We start from the raw sequence: 14,659 nt of genomic DNA on the forward strand, positions 1-14,659 counted from the left end.
TGATAAAATCACTGCGTACTTTTGTTAGGTTATTGTATTTAATATGTCAAGTAGTTAATTATAATTAAAAACTAAGTGGAAAAAAATCGCCCCCGGGTGGGCTCGAACCACCAACCTTTCGGTTAACAGCCGAACGCGCTAGCCGATTGCGCCACGGAGGCACTTATTTTTCAGGTCATAAATGATCTTCATGATTCAGAGTATATATTTTTCCCTCATTAAAAGGTCAATTTAGGATAGGAACTTTTTACAAATTGTAATCTTAAACAACTCTTATTAGAAATGCGAAACTAATATATCGCAACAGATTATCGTATCACTTCAGTAAAATGATTATCATGCTAATTTGAAATTTTTCTGAGAGAAGCAGATATTTCTAACTACGTTTTTTTTCTGATTCCACAATAGTAGTTTCGGATTAAAAGCTACCGGATACCTTACTCTGTAAAAAGTATACAAACTATGCACCCCGATAATACAAATATCCTGAGGACATTCTTAAAACGCTCCGAGAATATCCATATGTTCAAACGGACATGCTGAGGATGTCACCTGAACATCGTGTGCTATCAGGAAAGCGGTTAAAAATGATTGTTCTGAAAAAGTTTGAATAATTGACGTTTTCATCAATCTGCTAGGTAAAACTAAAGAGAAGAATAGGTGCTATATTGAAAGGAAGTATGAAAGTCATCGCAATACGCTTGATGGTTAAATGAAGATGGCTGGTGAGTAGCGAGAGGTGTCGATAATGGATCTGGGCGTTAATTAGGAGCGGAGATGAGGCGATAGGCAGCTCGTCGTGGTCAACCAATATCTTCCTCGGCGCTTGTACAGCTTGGAATAAAGCCTGACTGAATCGTCACGCCACTTGTTACTTCTTACTGTGTGTGCGCGATCAAATCTTTACTGCGGTCGCTCATTCCAGCTGACCCTTTAGATAATTAATCGCCATCTTTCGTTTACTTGCTGAACATTACGCATAGATTAGCTTCGAGACGATAATAAAGGGAGGAGAGGCAAGAGTTCCCATTCGTAAAGCAAAAGCTCTCTTGTGTTTACATAATTGACAAGTCGACATGTTGACTTATAGTCGTGCAGGGTTGTTTAAGTGAGGGGGAAGGGGAGGTGGGGATTATTTAGTACACAGCATCTCGTGATAGATAATACGGATACTCGTTATTACGCGCGTCGATAATGCACGAGTGTCTTCCAAGAATTGTGTTAAGAAGTTAATTATCATGCGAAGGATAGATACCGATCTCCGGAGAGCGGGGCCACAACATTAATGGCGGAAGACATTAACGGGGTAGCAAGAGAGTTGCACAACGGGTCCTACTTTCACTGGGATAGAATCATCAAATAGATAAATAAGTGCCACGATTTCTTTCACCGTCTACCAATAAAACGATAACGTATCATGGACGTATAGGTTTTTACTGACAAATTAGATAGGAGCGAGAAAGAATATCGAAGTCCATAAGAAATTATGGTAGTACATTAAAGCCCGCTTTGAAATTAATGAGTCTTCGGCTAGCGTATACGCGTCTGACGTCTTTCATTAAGGGATTAGTACACGCAATATTCTCTAGAAAACGGATATATTTTTCTTTCAAGTCGGAGGTTTGCAGTGGCGAGGTAGCGCGTGCCCGGGCATACTCGTTTTAATTTTTTGCCTATTTTCTGGTGGAATAACAAGATTGTCTTTTATAGCCCGAACATGTTGTCTTTGCTAAGCTTTAGACCTTGATTCGTTGCATCGCGGCGAAGGTAATTGGCTGAGGTAAAGGCGGTAATAATCTTATAGGCACGGCGTTCCATTATACACCTTTCTAGCAAACAACCGTGCCATAAGTGAACTGATTTCCGCGGAGGCATTGTGCAATTGAATTTGTTCTACGCAACCTTGGTTAGTTGCCGTAAAACTGACGTTGGATAGCGTAACGTAGTGCGAGCGTCACGTTAATTACGTTCACCAGTGTTTTCAGCCTGCGTTTCTTCCCCTACCCCATATTGCAGGACACACTTCTTCTTGTTTGAAATGCCACTATTTCAACACAAACAAAAGAGATGTATCAGGAATTAACACGCAGAACTCATCTGTGTTTATAAAGAGCCTTGTTTGTATTCGTAACACCATCGGCTACTGTGGTGAATCAATTCGGTCTTGCCATTAATTGTCGCAATCGGAAATTTCTCATAATCATAGAATATATAATTTGTTATGCCACATTGGAGATCTAATTAATAAGCTTGGTTTTGATTCTTATAAGTATACCAGCTAAGAATAATTAATTAAAGTTAAACAGCATTATGTTATGTTGAAAAGATATCTACCGTATTGATATTTGTAATAATATGGTACATGGTTTGAATGACTCTCTTTTTAAACAGCCACTCTCGGATCGAAAGATTTTTAATCGAGTTACTATCAAGAGACACGTTCTCGAGTAACACCTAAGAAAAAGGTGATTTTAGGGGTAAATTTAGAAGCAAATTTTTGAAAGCGAAGGGCTTTAAGTTAATTTTGGGTATAAAATGTTGGAAATATAATTCAAACAGTCGGTGAATACTATGATAAAAATCTCTAAAAGTGTAATTATGATAAGAATTCGTCCTTGTAATATTTTGTATTTTATTTATAATAGATTAATAAATTAATATCTTTAATTGAAATTTTACATAATGGAACGACGAGGACATTGGACAATATTTTGTTAGATAGAATTATTTAAAACAATTATTTAGTTGTAATTCCTATATTATTACAAAACGTTATAAGATACCACAAAAAACAAGCTTCGCCTGTAAAAAAGGCGGCAAGTACATAAATCGTCTAGCGTATAAATAGTATAGTAAAACAAAATATTTGAATTAAAAAAAAGAGTGAAATCCAAATTTTAGGCAAGTATCTATTTTTTTTACTGTTGCGAAAGTTAATATTCCGAAAAAAAGTAGCACAACAAAATTACTTGCCGAGCCTATTGTATACAATGGCATAAAATAGCCATATTTTTAAATTACGAAAAGCAACGCTTGTATTGTAAGATAGCGACTTAGGTATGAACATTATGAGTCCGGCAAGTATCTTTTTTGTGTTACTTTCTTTTCTTTCGAAATATTAACTTTTGTACAATAAAAGAAATAAATACTTGCCTAAAATTTGGATTTCACTAATTGTGTTAATTGGATTGTTTTACTAAGCTTTTTACGCTAGACGATTTATGTACTTGTCGCTTTTTTTTAAAGGCAAAGCTTGGTTTTTTGTGGGGTATATCTTTATCGATATTTTAAACAAAACATAAATTATGCCGAAAATGTAACGATTCCTCTTCATGCTTGAGTGTAAATTAGCGTTTAATATCATTTCATGGTTTGCCTTGCTTGCTATTGATAGTTTCGGTTTACATAACGGGGATGCGTAATCAGCGCTTTATAACAGCAGGCCCTCGTACGAGCGTACTCCACACAAGTGGTTAGACTTATCAATGCGTTGTTGGAAAATTGAAGAAATAATTTCATTAGGAAATGAGAAAGAAAAAGAGATTCTTCATATCCAATTGAAATATTCAGTGTGTGTGTGCATGGCATTAATATATTATCATAAATTTTCTAACGATTCATTTTTTTATACAATGCGATATGGGCCATTACGTATTACAATATGCGATTTCAGAATCGAAACAAGGTGAAAATATGAGTCAGTTAATAATGCTAAACTAATGCACTTCAGCTTCTTGTTAATAATTTCAAACCATTGAAAATTTAGCATCTGAAAGAATGGTTACTCGGTGTCTCAGGTTATATCACGATATATTAGGTTATTTTTAATAGTTCACTTTAAATATCGACCCTATACTATATTTAAACTATCAATTTTAGGTTATTCTTTACGAAGCCGTGGCTTTTCCTATAGGTTGAAAACTCCAGTTTAGGAATATTGACTCGAAGCGGAAAATTCTATAGCAGATATGAGTGGATTTTATTAGCGACGGTATACCGCTGCAGGGCAATAAAATGAATGGCACCGATAATGCACGAGTGCGATTCTCGCTAGTTACAAGCTTTTTCCAATTTATCAAACCATTAAAGTCGCGTTCGCACCGTGCGCTGACTCATAAATGCACCGAGTTATTTATCCCGGTTAAATTTTGATTGTCGATATCTTCTGAAAAACAAAAAGAAATAAAGTCGAAAGATTCGAATGGTATAAAAATAATTCCTTCTGAAAGATGGGATATTTTGTCCTTACCGGTACGCGCGGTTCTGTTTGTTCGTGCTATTTGAGATTTCATTGCCGGTTGTCATCTACGATAAATCTGCTTCCAGCGCAGTGCCTCCTATCTCCAATCTGATGCATAGATACGTCACGAACGAAGCATTCCTGCATGCTGAATTTCTCCAGTAAAATGTTTCCGGGGGAAAAAAAGATGAATTTGTAATCCCTCGTGGATTATTGTCTTTCTTATGTGCTTCGATACTTCCTGTAGAATGGATGGAATGCTAAGAACGATATACTATTAATATTTATATATTTTCTTCCCTTTTTCCTCCCCCTTTTCTCTCTCTCTCTCTCTCTCTCTCTCTCTCTCTCTCATCTTATCAATAAGCTTTATTTTCCTTGGATCAGCTTCATCTTCATTAGTGGGGAGTTAATGTTGAATAATAAAATGTTGGTTATTGCGTAATAATTATAGTGCCCGGTGCTATTATGGCAAGGATAAGATAGCAATTAAGTGTTTTTTAATCGTTTAGCGCCGTGTGGCGCTAGGGAATTGCAGGGGAAGAGAAGGCGATATAGGTATAATGCATTGGAAACTCCTTTGCTTTCTCACAGACGTTCGCACGTCGGCCCCGTACCTATATTACGAAGTTATGCTACGATTACTACCAATAAAATAGTCGGGTATCCGCGGTGATGGAAGGCGAGGCTGTTTTGCCAAGTACGTTTGAGGTTGGTCGGTCTTGATGGGCCATGACGGGGCCTGGCGTGATGGGAATGCCACGTGACTACCCAGACAGGCCCATCCAACCGCGACTCCCTTGTAAATTCAATTATGGAGACGCAATACCATTGAAGAGACCCCGACTTAACAGCTACAAATATTCCCATCAATTCTCTATACCCTAATTCTTTCATGTACACCTTACCTATATAGATCAGACAAACTTTCCATTCTCTTAATTTCTATTTTTATAATTTTTCCGCTTCTCATATTCTTCGTACAAAATGGCTGGGTTCAAGAAAAAACTACTAAAATCATAAAGAGATACCGATTTAGCGATCGGATATCAATATTATTTCGAACATTCCGAGAATAACTGTCTTTGCTCGAAAGCTGGAAAGGTAGAGTATGCAGAGTCCCGAAATTGGATGTTGAAGAATATGAAAAAAACCAGGTTTTTCTTGCAATGGAGGGCTCTCTTTGACGAATAATTTATATAGATGTAAAAAGAAATATGAAGAAAGAAAAATTGAGGATAAGAGGTAAGCTATAGAGGGTAGAGGGATGGTGAGGGAGGGGCGAACGTTCCAGTATTTTGGCAAGAGTTCGTATAGACATCTAATTTAGTAGGTTCGTGTCTAATAGATAAAGGAGCCATCGATCGTCGTTGACGTAAAATACGCGTGGATCCGAGCCAAGCGGCGATTGGAACGCCTGCCTGCGAGTTTCTTAATACGAATGATCCCATAAGAGGCTTTCTGTGTGTGCCTAAGTAGGTGTGTTGTTTTTGTCAAGACCGAAGAGACAAGCAGCTACGACAAGTCGTAGGCCTGACGTCCCTCGGAGAACTGGTAAAACAGGACCCTACCACTACGTTTTACTACGCGTACTATCAATAGCATTGACTGCGCTGACAAATGCTCCGTTCTACGTAAACAAACATTTTTTCTCATCTTACAATCCAACGGTCACCCTCATTCCTTTCAAAATCAAAATTTCTGCGACACAGGACGATTTTTTTCACTGATTTTTAATATCAATAGAGTATTTAATTAATTACTGTACTTCTCCTAGTATATATATCTATATGTATAACGTGACTAAAGCTATTATTGAGAGATGGTTGATCGATCAACGAGTGAAACGTTAAAGCGAATGGATCATCCGATCAATGTTTACGTGTTACAATCTCGGAAGTATAATAGAGATAATGGTGTTGTCCGAGTAGTGCGGAGATGGTTCGTAGGTGGAGGAGCGAGATTCGTGGAAAAATTAAAGAATGTTGCCAAAGTGGACAAATACGTTATAGGTTGGTTGAGCAGATGTTGCGAAAATGGCTTAATGATCGCATTGTGGTCGTGGTGCTGGATCGTTTATTCATTGATCGATGAGGCGAGCGTTCAAGTCCGAAGACTTTAACGAGGATGCAGATGCTCGCAGATCCTGTGACTGACTGACTGACTGACGATGTCTCAAGGTGATCCGGACGAAGGAAAGCCAAGTGAAGCAGCCAAGACCTTCCCGTAGCGTAACGACACTAACGGAGAACGATTCCTGGCTCCTGGCGGCCTTGACTTGGATTTTTATCTATCAGCTGCGATCGACCCAAGAGTATTTGCCTATCGCATTCTGATAAACGTAGCCCCTGGCGCCACGAGATTCGTATAGTATGACTCCAATATTATATGCTGAATATTTTTCGATGGAAAACGGGTCGGGCATATATATATAGATATATATAAAGAGAAAGAGAAGAAACCGTAGACAGGTGACACGCCTTAACTGTGATTCAGCATGAAAGAAGAAATGGTGGGAGAAGGTCGAATGATCAGAAAGAATAGAGACAAGACAGTGTAAATATTTTTCCGATTTTTTAATGTCGTAACCCTGCCAAATACAATAATAATAGTAATAGTAGCAATTATAATAATAATCATAATAATGATAATGATAATAGCATTATCTAAAATATGTAACCAACGTTTCGATAATAATATAATATTATCTAAAAGTGCAATGCTGGGTGTGAGACTGCGCTTGGCGCATCTGCTGCACGGTCGAGTGCACACAAACATTACACGGCAATTGAACAAATTCATTCTTCTCCTTTGAAGAAATAGCTTGTCAACTGCCGAAGCAACAAACATGGATCTTATGATACAAGGTCCCAGACTTTTCCATACTAGGAATACCAGGCCAATATTTTATACACGCGTTCATCAGATATCCCATAATATCATCGGAAATCTAGTTATTTTTCGCTCTCACTCTCACTCTCTCTCTCTCTCTCTCTCTCTCTCTTTCTCGTAAAAAACGACATTTTTTCGACGCAAGCGCTTTATGTATATAAATATATTTATAATTTCATGCGTTATAATATAATATTTCACTATTTTTTTTCCATAGAATACAATAATTATACATTCTTCGTGTTTCTTTCATTGCAATAAATAAGTTAACCAAATCAAGGACATCGATATCGATATAACAATAATAAGATTATTACAACCACATTTACAATAAATCTATATATTTATATAATAATATCAATAATAATGAGAGAATAATGCTAATGATGATAAAATTAATAATAATGATAGTAATAGCAGTAATATGATAATAATAATGTTAATATTATTTCTTTCAATTAATGCACCAACAAATTTCCTCTATCGAGATGCGTGATATAATGTGGCAAACGTTTTCAAGCGACGTGGCGGAACAGCAGAAAGTATATGCATATATATATATATATTAATAATAAAGTTAAAATAATGCCTCGTTTATACAATGAGTCGTAATATATTATCGATCTACGTTACTATGCAACATGCAGCTTTATTCTTAAACAGTAATAGTTTGTGGCGCAAGTACCGCGTTCCCTTTCTGTCAAATTTCGATATTAATAATACTTGTTTCATTACCCAAGGTAATCCTCCAAGTTGATTTACGCAGTATAACCATGGTAAGCTGCATTTGACGAATAAAATTATTTTGCAAGCGTTTTCCTGCGAGCTCGAGTATCGGGAGACGTACGAAATTTGGAAAAGAAGGTTAACGCTGTGCGCGCCACATAGTATATAAATCCGTGCGAGATCCGAGAGAAAATTACTGGCCCCCATTGATTATATTATTCAAAAGAATTACAGTAGGCTAGTCAGCTAATTGTCATTATACGATAGCTATTTATATATATAAACGCTCCACTTTTTATTACATAATATATACGTATATATTTACAAATAGTAATTGCTCTCTACTATCAACTTATTACGTAGGCTAGTAGTTCCATTTGTCCAATTCGCTATTCAATCTTCAGCCTTTCGCTATTTTGGCAGATCTCGATGGAACGACGAACGGAGTTCTCTTCGTGAAAATCCTTCCAACAGCTAGTTTACGATTACACGTGACCCCTATACGAGAGAAAGGTTGCGAGAGCACCAAAAATGTTTGAGCACCCAGTGTTCGACACAGTTCTAAATTACGCTTTCGATACGGACTCTACGCGTTCCTCTTATCACGAAAGGATTTTCTCCCTTCCGCTCTGGGGGAACAACCCGACCGAGCGGATCCTCGCGCGAGAACGTTTCGTAAGCTCGCTTTCTCATATAATATTCCGTGAAAAATGATTCCTATGTACAAACGATAATTCGGACCGAAGGAAACGTCGCGAGCGATGAATTTCTGGAGTGTTTCTAGAGTCCTTTGTACAGAAGGGGAGATAAGCCGGGTTTCTCTTGCACCGAGCGAAGACGCCGGTGAGAAGCGGTAAAAATTTCGCAAGGTGGATTGATTTTCTGCCAACTAATGTTTGTTAAGGCACTTGAAATGCTAATTTTCGTTCCATAGGTGGAGTCTTTGACGAAATTCGTTCGCATCCTACCATAGCCTGGTTTGCCTAATTTTCCTCTCATTCACGCCCCGCCATCTTGGGAGATCTGAATAGAATTGCATTACCATGAGAAATGGTCGATGATATGGTATACGTGGCACGTATACGCTCCACATAAGCAAATTAGGGCGATCTTCTAACGATACAGGAATTTCTTGTCAAACGGTCGTCCTCGAAAGTACTTTGAAAACACACACGCGCACACACGCACACAATGAAATCACGCTTCGAGAATGGAATGTACGGGAAAGAATCTCTCACAAATTAAACGACCTTCTCTGACGACGAAACCATACCGAGTAGAAAAGTCCTTTTAACGCTTCTCCAATTAAATTATTCACAAATCATACTAAGTTTGACAAAAAACCACACAACGTATCTCGGGCTTTCGATCTTCGAAACCTACAGGGAAATTATATATTTCACAAGTATATTCGAGAGGTTTAATTGTCTTAAAGTAAAATGACTTTTTTACCCAATATATTATTTATCAATCGTGTGAAGCACATTTCACTATACTCTTTTATAAGGAATAATCACCAGGAATGTTTATTTTATTCTAATTTAGTCTTATTTTGACGGAAGTGCGAAATGAGTAAGGGAACTAGGATGATGAGGCAGGACAGGAATAACGAGGGAATCGTCAATGACGATTATTCAAAGTTTCGGTGAAGACGAGTGCACGACCCGCCATCATGGACGGTAAGAAAAAATGATAATGATCAAAGATGGTGTCGACATGACGTTCGGAAAGATTTCTCATCGCTCACGGTGCACCACGGATCACTGACACGTTCTCCTACTCCCGAGAAATTCCCCGCCACGATGATACAGCGTTATCGGTTATCAAGATCCTAAAATGGCCGTCCGTCCACCGGCGGATTGGATTTCGCTAAATGGGCAAAAATCATTATTAACACTCTGGACAGTCTCTGAAACTAGCTCGACGCGCGAAAGCAAGGAGAAGAAGAAGCCTTGGAACGATCCTCGCGCGTTTATGGCGTGCGAACAGTCAAACCGAGCACTCGTTTCATTAGCGTGTAAATACTGAAGCTATTACCGAAGAAATCATACTATTTTGCGCGATCAAGTGGTAAAATTGTGGGTAAACGATTTTCCAGATTACAGGTGTCGTTTAACCTTTCCGAAAAGGGTGATAGAGGAGGGAGGAGGGGTGGAGGGGTAGAGGACAAGATGGTAAGCAAGGTATGAAAATTACCGTCTTATTTGTACTGTGATAAATTGATAATTAAAGGTTGGGTCGGAGTGGGAAGCGAAGTGTTCGCGGGTGGTGAGAGAGTTTCGGTAAAGTTGGCGCGCGAGATTCTTAAGGATCTGTGGACGCCCGAGGGCCTTTTCGCGATTGAAGGATCGGTGGGAAAAGGACAGGATTCGGGTGAATCGGTGTCGTGCGATGGAGGTTAAATTCGAGTCCAATTTGCGACGGCCGCTTTATGGAGATGATAAAGCACGTACGTGATTTCACTCGTCCTCCGGGCGAGGATTCGAAGGATCGGATTATGAAAGGTGTACAAGCACGAAGATTCGCGTGACTTAAGGCACTAGCAGTATACTCTTAAGGCCTAAACGCAGCGTTCTCTTCCTTAACATTAGAAGGCACTAATCCCTATCAAAATATAACACATAACAATGTTAATTTATCAACTGCCCTCGTTAATCTTACAACTCTCGAGAGACTCTACTTTCTCTGTCTCTCGTGCGCGCGCACTACACACACACACACACACAAGCGCGTACATTCTCTCTCTTTAACTGGCTCTAACGTATATACTGGCATTTTGTTTCAAAAAAAGTTTCAACGATAATTTTAACTCATATATTACTTATGCAGTGGCAAAAATTGAGTAAAAACGAGTACAGTTGCATCCCTCAAGGCTTCCACGTATATTTACAGTGTTTCCCTCGTACATCGTGCAATTTTAAGACCCTACTCGACTCGATCGATCCTTTGAAAATCGGAAATATCCGTCTGTCGCGCGACGCGCATGAATTATTGATGACTTACAGCCACGAATCGTCGAACCAATTAAATTAACAGACTGCGAATAAATTCTACCTAGATACCATATTTTCGATCGAGCAAACATTGATATGATTTTATATACAGCTACGAAATTGCGAAGTACAAATATATTCCTTTCTATTTATCACTTAAACATTGTATTTGCAGCTCTATGGCTGTACAAATTGCCTATATACGAATACCTTGAGCTAACCGTCCGATTTGTAGATGCCAAAATAAAATGCGCACAAAGCCTCATTTACAACGATAAAACGTGTAAATAGTATAATATACGGCTCAATTATTATACAATCGCTTTTTCACAGCGATGCTTTGCTTTTTAGCATCCGTCTTTTTCCATGTGCTTTTCGCCCCTGTAAATACCAACATATATATATATATGCGTCTTTATACGGTATATGTACATAATACAGATATTGCTTTTTTTAGTATTTAAAAAGACGCTTACGCCTCGCACCTTCTATTTTGGCACCTTCTATTCTAGAAACTGGAAAGTCCACTAGAAATTCTTCGCAAAACGTTTTCGATCACTCGCTTGGCATTAAATTCAACGTTATTGAGAATAATTGGTTGTTTTGCGACGATAAATTCTAATGATGATATAGTATAGTATATTGCTTAATGCACTTGTAATACTGGCTTTTAGAATGAGTCCAATTTTGTCCATGATTGTCCGTGTTTAAACGCGAAATTCTTTGTGCACATCGAATAAACCGTTATTAATGCTTTGCAAATTGTTTCACGATCACGAATGTATTTAATTAACTGAGCATGCTAAGTCCCAAGCTCCGTTCTGTCGGAGTTCGATATTTTCCTTATTAAAACGAAATATGTATATTCATTTATATATATATATATATAGTTTTATTTATTTATTTATATATCAATCTATCGATTTAAATTCTTAATTATCGTTACTTTTACTGGCTCTATTCTTCACAATAGACAATAGATAAATGGTGCTCTAGACTAGTTGAGCTGGCCTTATTAAAACGTAAAAAATAAAAGAGTCGACAAAAAATCGAAACGTAAATAACACTCTTCCATTATCAATCTTTTCTGCTGAACCTGCAGCGACAATTGCTTCTTTCGTACCTTCCCTTTGGCAAAGGGCCTAGGACGATTCATCGCATTCTTATCGATAACAATCAACGAATTAATAAATTTTACTCCTCGCGCCTTCAACGAGCGTAAACTAAAAGGACGAATATAAGAGAAGAAAACAACAAATCGTACAAACAACAAATTGGTCGCTAAAGAAAAAACAATCGATACGATTAATAAAGAAATATATATAAAACTTAAAGGAAAGTAAATTAAATAGAGGAGTGTCGCATCAACGAATTTTCCAATCTTTTCGCTCGAATCGATTGTTCATATTTCGAACGCATTATTATTATTACGTTTTAACGCTGTTGGCTGAACATTTATTGCCGAAGAATCGCAAAAGAAGAAAGTTTCGAAGAATGCAAGATTGGCAGGTTCCCAGATCGATGGAGCGCAATAGAAAGAGGTGTGTACTTAAGAGCCAAAAAGATAGAAGCTCTAAACCTAATGAACGATTTGTTTCAACCTTTTTTTTTCCCCTAGTTTCTGCCTCGCGCTTGCCCGTCGCCTGAAGGGGACGAGCCGGCAAAGCTCTTCAGGTCCCGAATGTAAAATAATCGTCGTCTCGCTAGGATCAGTGGAACGGAGGCATTCTACACCCTGTATCCAGACGTTGATACTTTTGTTTTATTGCAGCTTTTCCATTCGCTCGACGACCCCCTCTATCGATCAGTGCCTCTTCATGTGGAGCGACAGGTGATCGCTTCGAGAGAACGATCTCTGGCAAAGATGGCACTTGAACGGTTTTTGCCCGGTGTGCTTGCGAAAATGCCGCGTAAGCTCGTCCGAACGTGCGAATTTCCACGTGCATCCTTCCCATGTACATTGGTACGGCTTCTCGCCTAAAACAAAAATCAACGTTAATCTTCTATTTCGCAATTTCGAAGAAAAAATTACAACTGCAAACGCGATAGATAGATTTTTCTCTATTTCACTGACGGTTTATCGTAATACAGAGAGTGAGCTATGTTCATTGCACCTGGTAAATATCTCGAAAGTATACAAAATCTGAAGGAATGCTTCAAGCCAAGGCTCTTTTACCTCCAAGAAATCATATGATGGTATCCTTTGTTCCACTGTCAAATGTCATTTGAAAGCTAGATTGAGGTCACCTTGAGTTTTCTACATGGAATATCCTGCTTATTTTTATCTATTTTTGTAGTTGATCTTAACGATTTTACTAAACATTATATTCATTTATCATTTTGTCTAATTGCTCACACTAAATATTTCAATTTGAAAATCTATAAAAATGTGGGTTAATTGAAGTAGTGTGCGCAACATCGATACACACGAATGCTTAGTTGCTTAACTACGTATAGTTTCAAATCGAAATACCTCGTAAGCGATTCGATTAAATAAATTATTATAGGGTTTTGGACAAATCTTAAGATGTACTATAAAATTATAGAAAAATATATAAGGTATTCCGTTTAAAAAATTGAAGGCGACCTTCGTATAGCTTTTAAATATTCTTTCAAGGTTAAACCAAGGGTATCGTCTTATAAGTCCTTTAATTTTAACAACCTTTTTTTGAAAACTGTTTTCCGCATTTCGTGTAGTTTTTAAAAAATTTGCTTAAGACTATTAAAATGTTTTACCTAATATATTTTTATCAATAAATTCAAGTTTTAATTAAAATATAATTAAGAATCCAAGTTATCCGCATGCATATACCTATCGTTCCGTATTACCTTACACGCGCACACACAGCGCAACTACGCCTATTATTAATTTTACTTCCTAATGTCTTAAATTCTTGATTCTCTAGTGGTGTATATATATGAAATTTAGTTTCTATCTATTTTTAAGGGAATCCACAAAAGCACCTATTAAGTGGAAAATTCTGGGCAATCACACGGCGTTAATTGTAGATTAATTTTCAAGTCTTTGCATCTTTTCGGTGATGCGCCCTATTAACAGCTCTATTTAACAAGGGGTCAAAAAATTAATCAGCAATCGCCATTTTAAATCGAAAATGGCTATAGTTTTAAAATCTTCCAAACCGGAAGTGTGCATTACGCAGCTCGCTCAGCAATCGCACCTGATTAGCGTAGTCCAAAGATCCAACCAATCAGATTCGATTACGTTACTTTTGGATGAGCACGTTGCTTGTCAAAATTGACAGTTCAGTTTCCGAATCTGCACGTGGTGGTTGTCGGTGAATCGCGCGCGCCGGTTTTTTCTTTCGTCGTTATCGCCGACAACCCATTAAATAATCGCGATTAAAAATAAATAAATACTTCATTTTAATCACACAAGTGCAGTTTAATTATTATATTCGTTTAATTTTATCCCATGGAGAAAATTTCTAAACCAATAAAAAAAATTTTTCTTATAACAATAAATAAAATGAGTTAATGTGACAGATAGATGCATTCTTTCAACGAATAGTTTAGTACGTAATGAACTATTCGTTATTATATGAATGATTTTATTTGTTATACTAACGAAATTTTTCTATTGTTGTAACAAAAAAATTGTTCATTGAATGAGGATAGTTTTCTGAGTGCGGGTTTAATTAAATTGATATAGCAATGAAATGCATGGTGTGATTTAAATAAAAGTATTTACGCTTGTAGGAATTTGCCGAAAAATTCAAAGAAATTCGTAAATAAAGACAGTGCGCGGCGCGAGTGATGTGCAGTGTTTTGTAGCATGCAGCGGCCAAAG

General features: G+C 37.5%; 1 protein-coding gene and 1 non-coding gene across 3 annotated transcripts in view; both read right to left on the reverse strand.

Annotated features, from left to right (window-relative positions):
• Positions 1–87: 87 nt before the first annotated feature.
• TRNAN-GUU (transfer RNA asparagine (anticodon GUU)) lies at positions 88–161 on the reverse strand. Its single transcript has one exon. It is a non-coding gene; the product is annotated as a tRNA-Asn (tRNA).
• A 6,640-nt stretch (positions 162–6,801) lies between these two features.
• The window catches only part of LOC136782850 (uncharacterized), a 199,166-nt gene continuing 191,308 nt past the window's right edge, over positions 6,802–14,659 (reverse strand). For both annotated transcript variants that reach the window (XM_066742547.1, XM_066742548.1), the window contains one exon: positions 6,802–12,828. In XM_066742547.1, the coding sequence (XP_066598644.1) occupies positions 12,656–12,828 (173 nt within the window). In that variant the 3' untranslated portion in view covers positions 6,802–12,655. The remainder of the gene's footprint in view (positions 12,829–14,659) is intronic.

The sequence above is a fragment of the Prorops nasuta genome, unplaced genomic scaffold, assembly GCF_024137725.1.
Source record: "Prorops nasuta isolate Cenicafe-Biocafe unplaced genomic scaffold, Cenicafe_Pnas_1.2 PNAS00030, whole genome shotgun sequence".
NCBI classification, from domain to species: domain Eukaryota; kingdom Metazoa; phylum Arthropoda; class Insecta; order Hymenoptera; family Bethylidae; genus Prorops; species Prorops nasuta.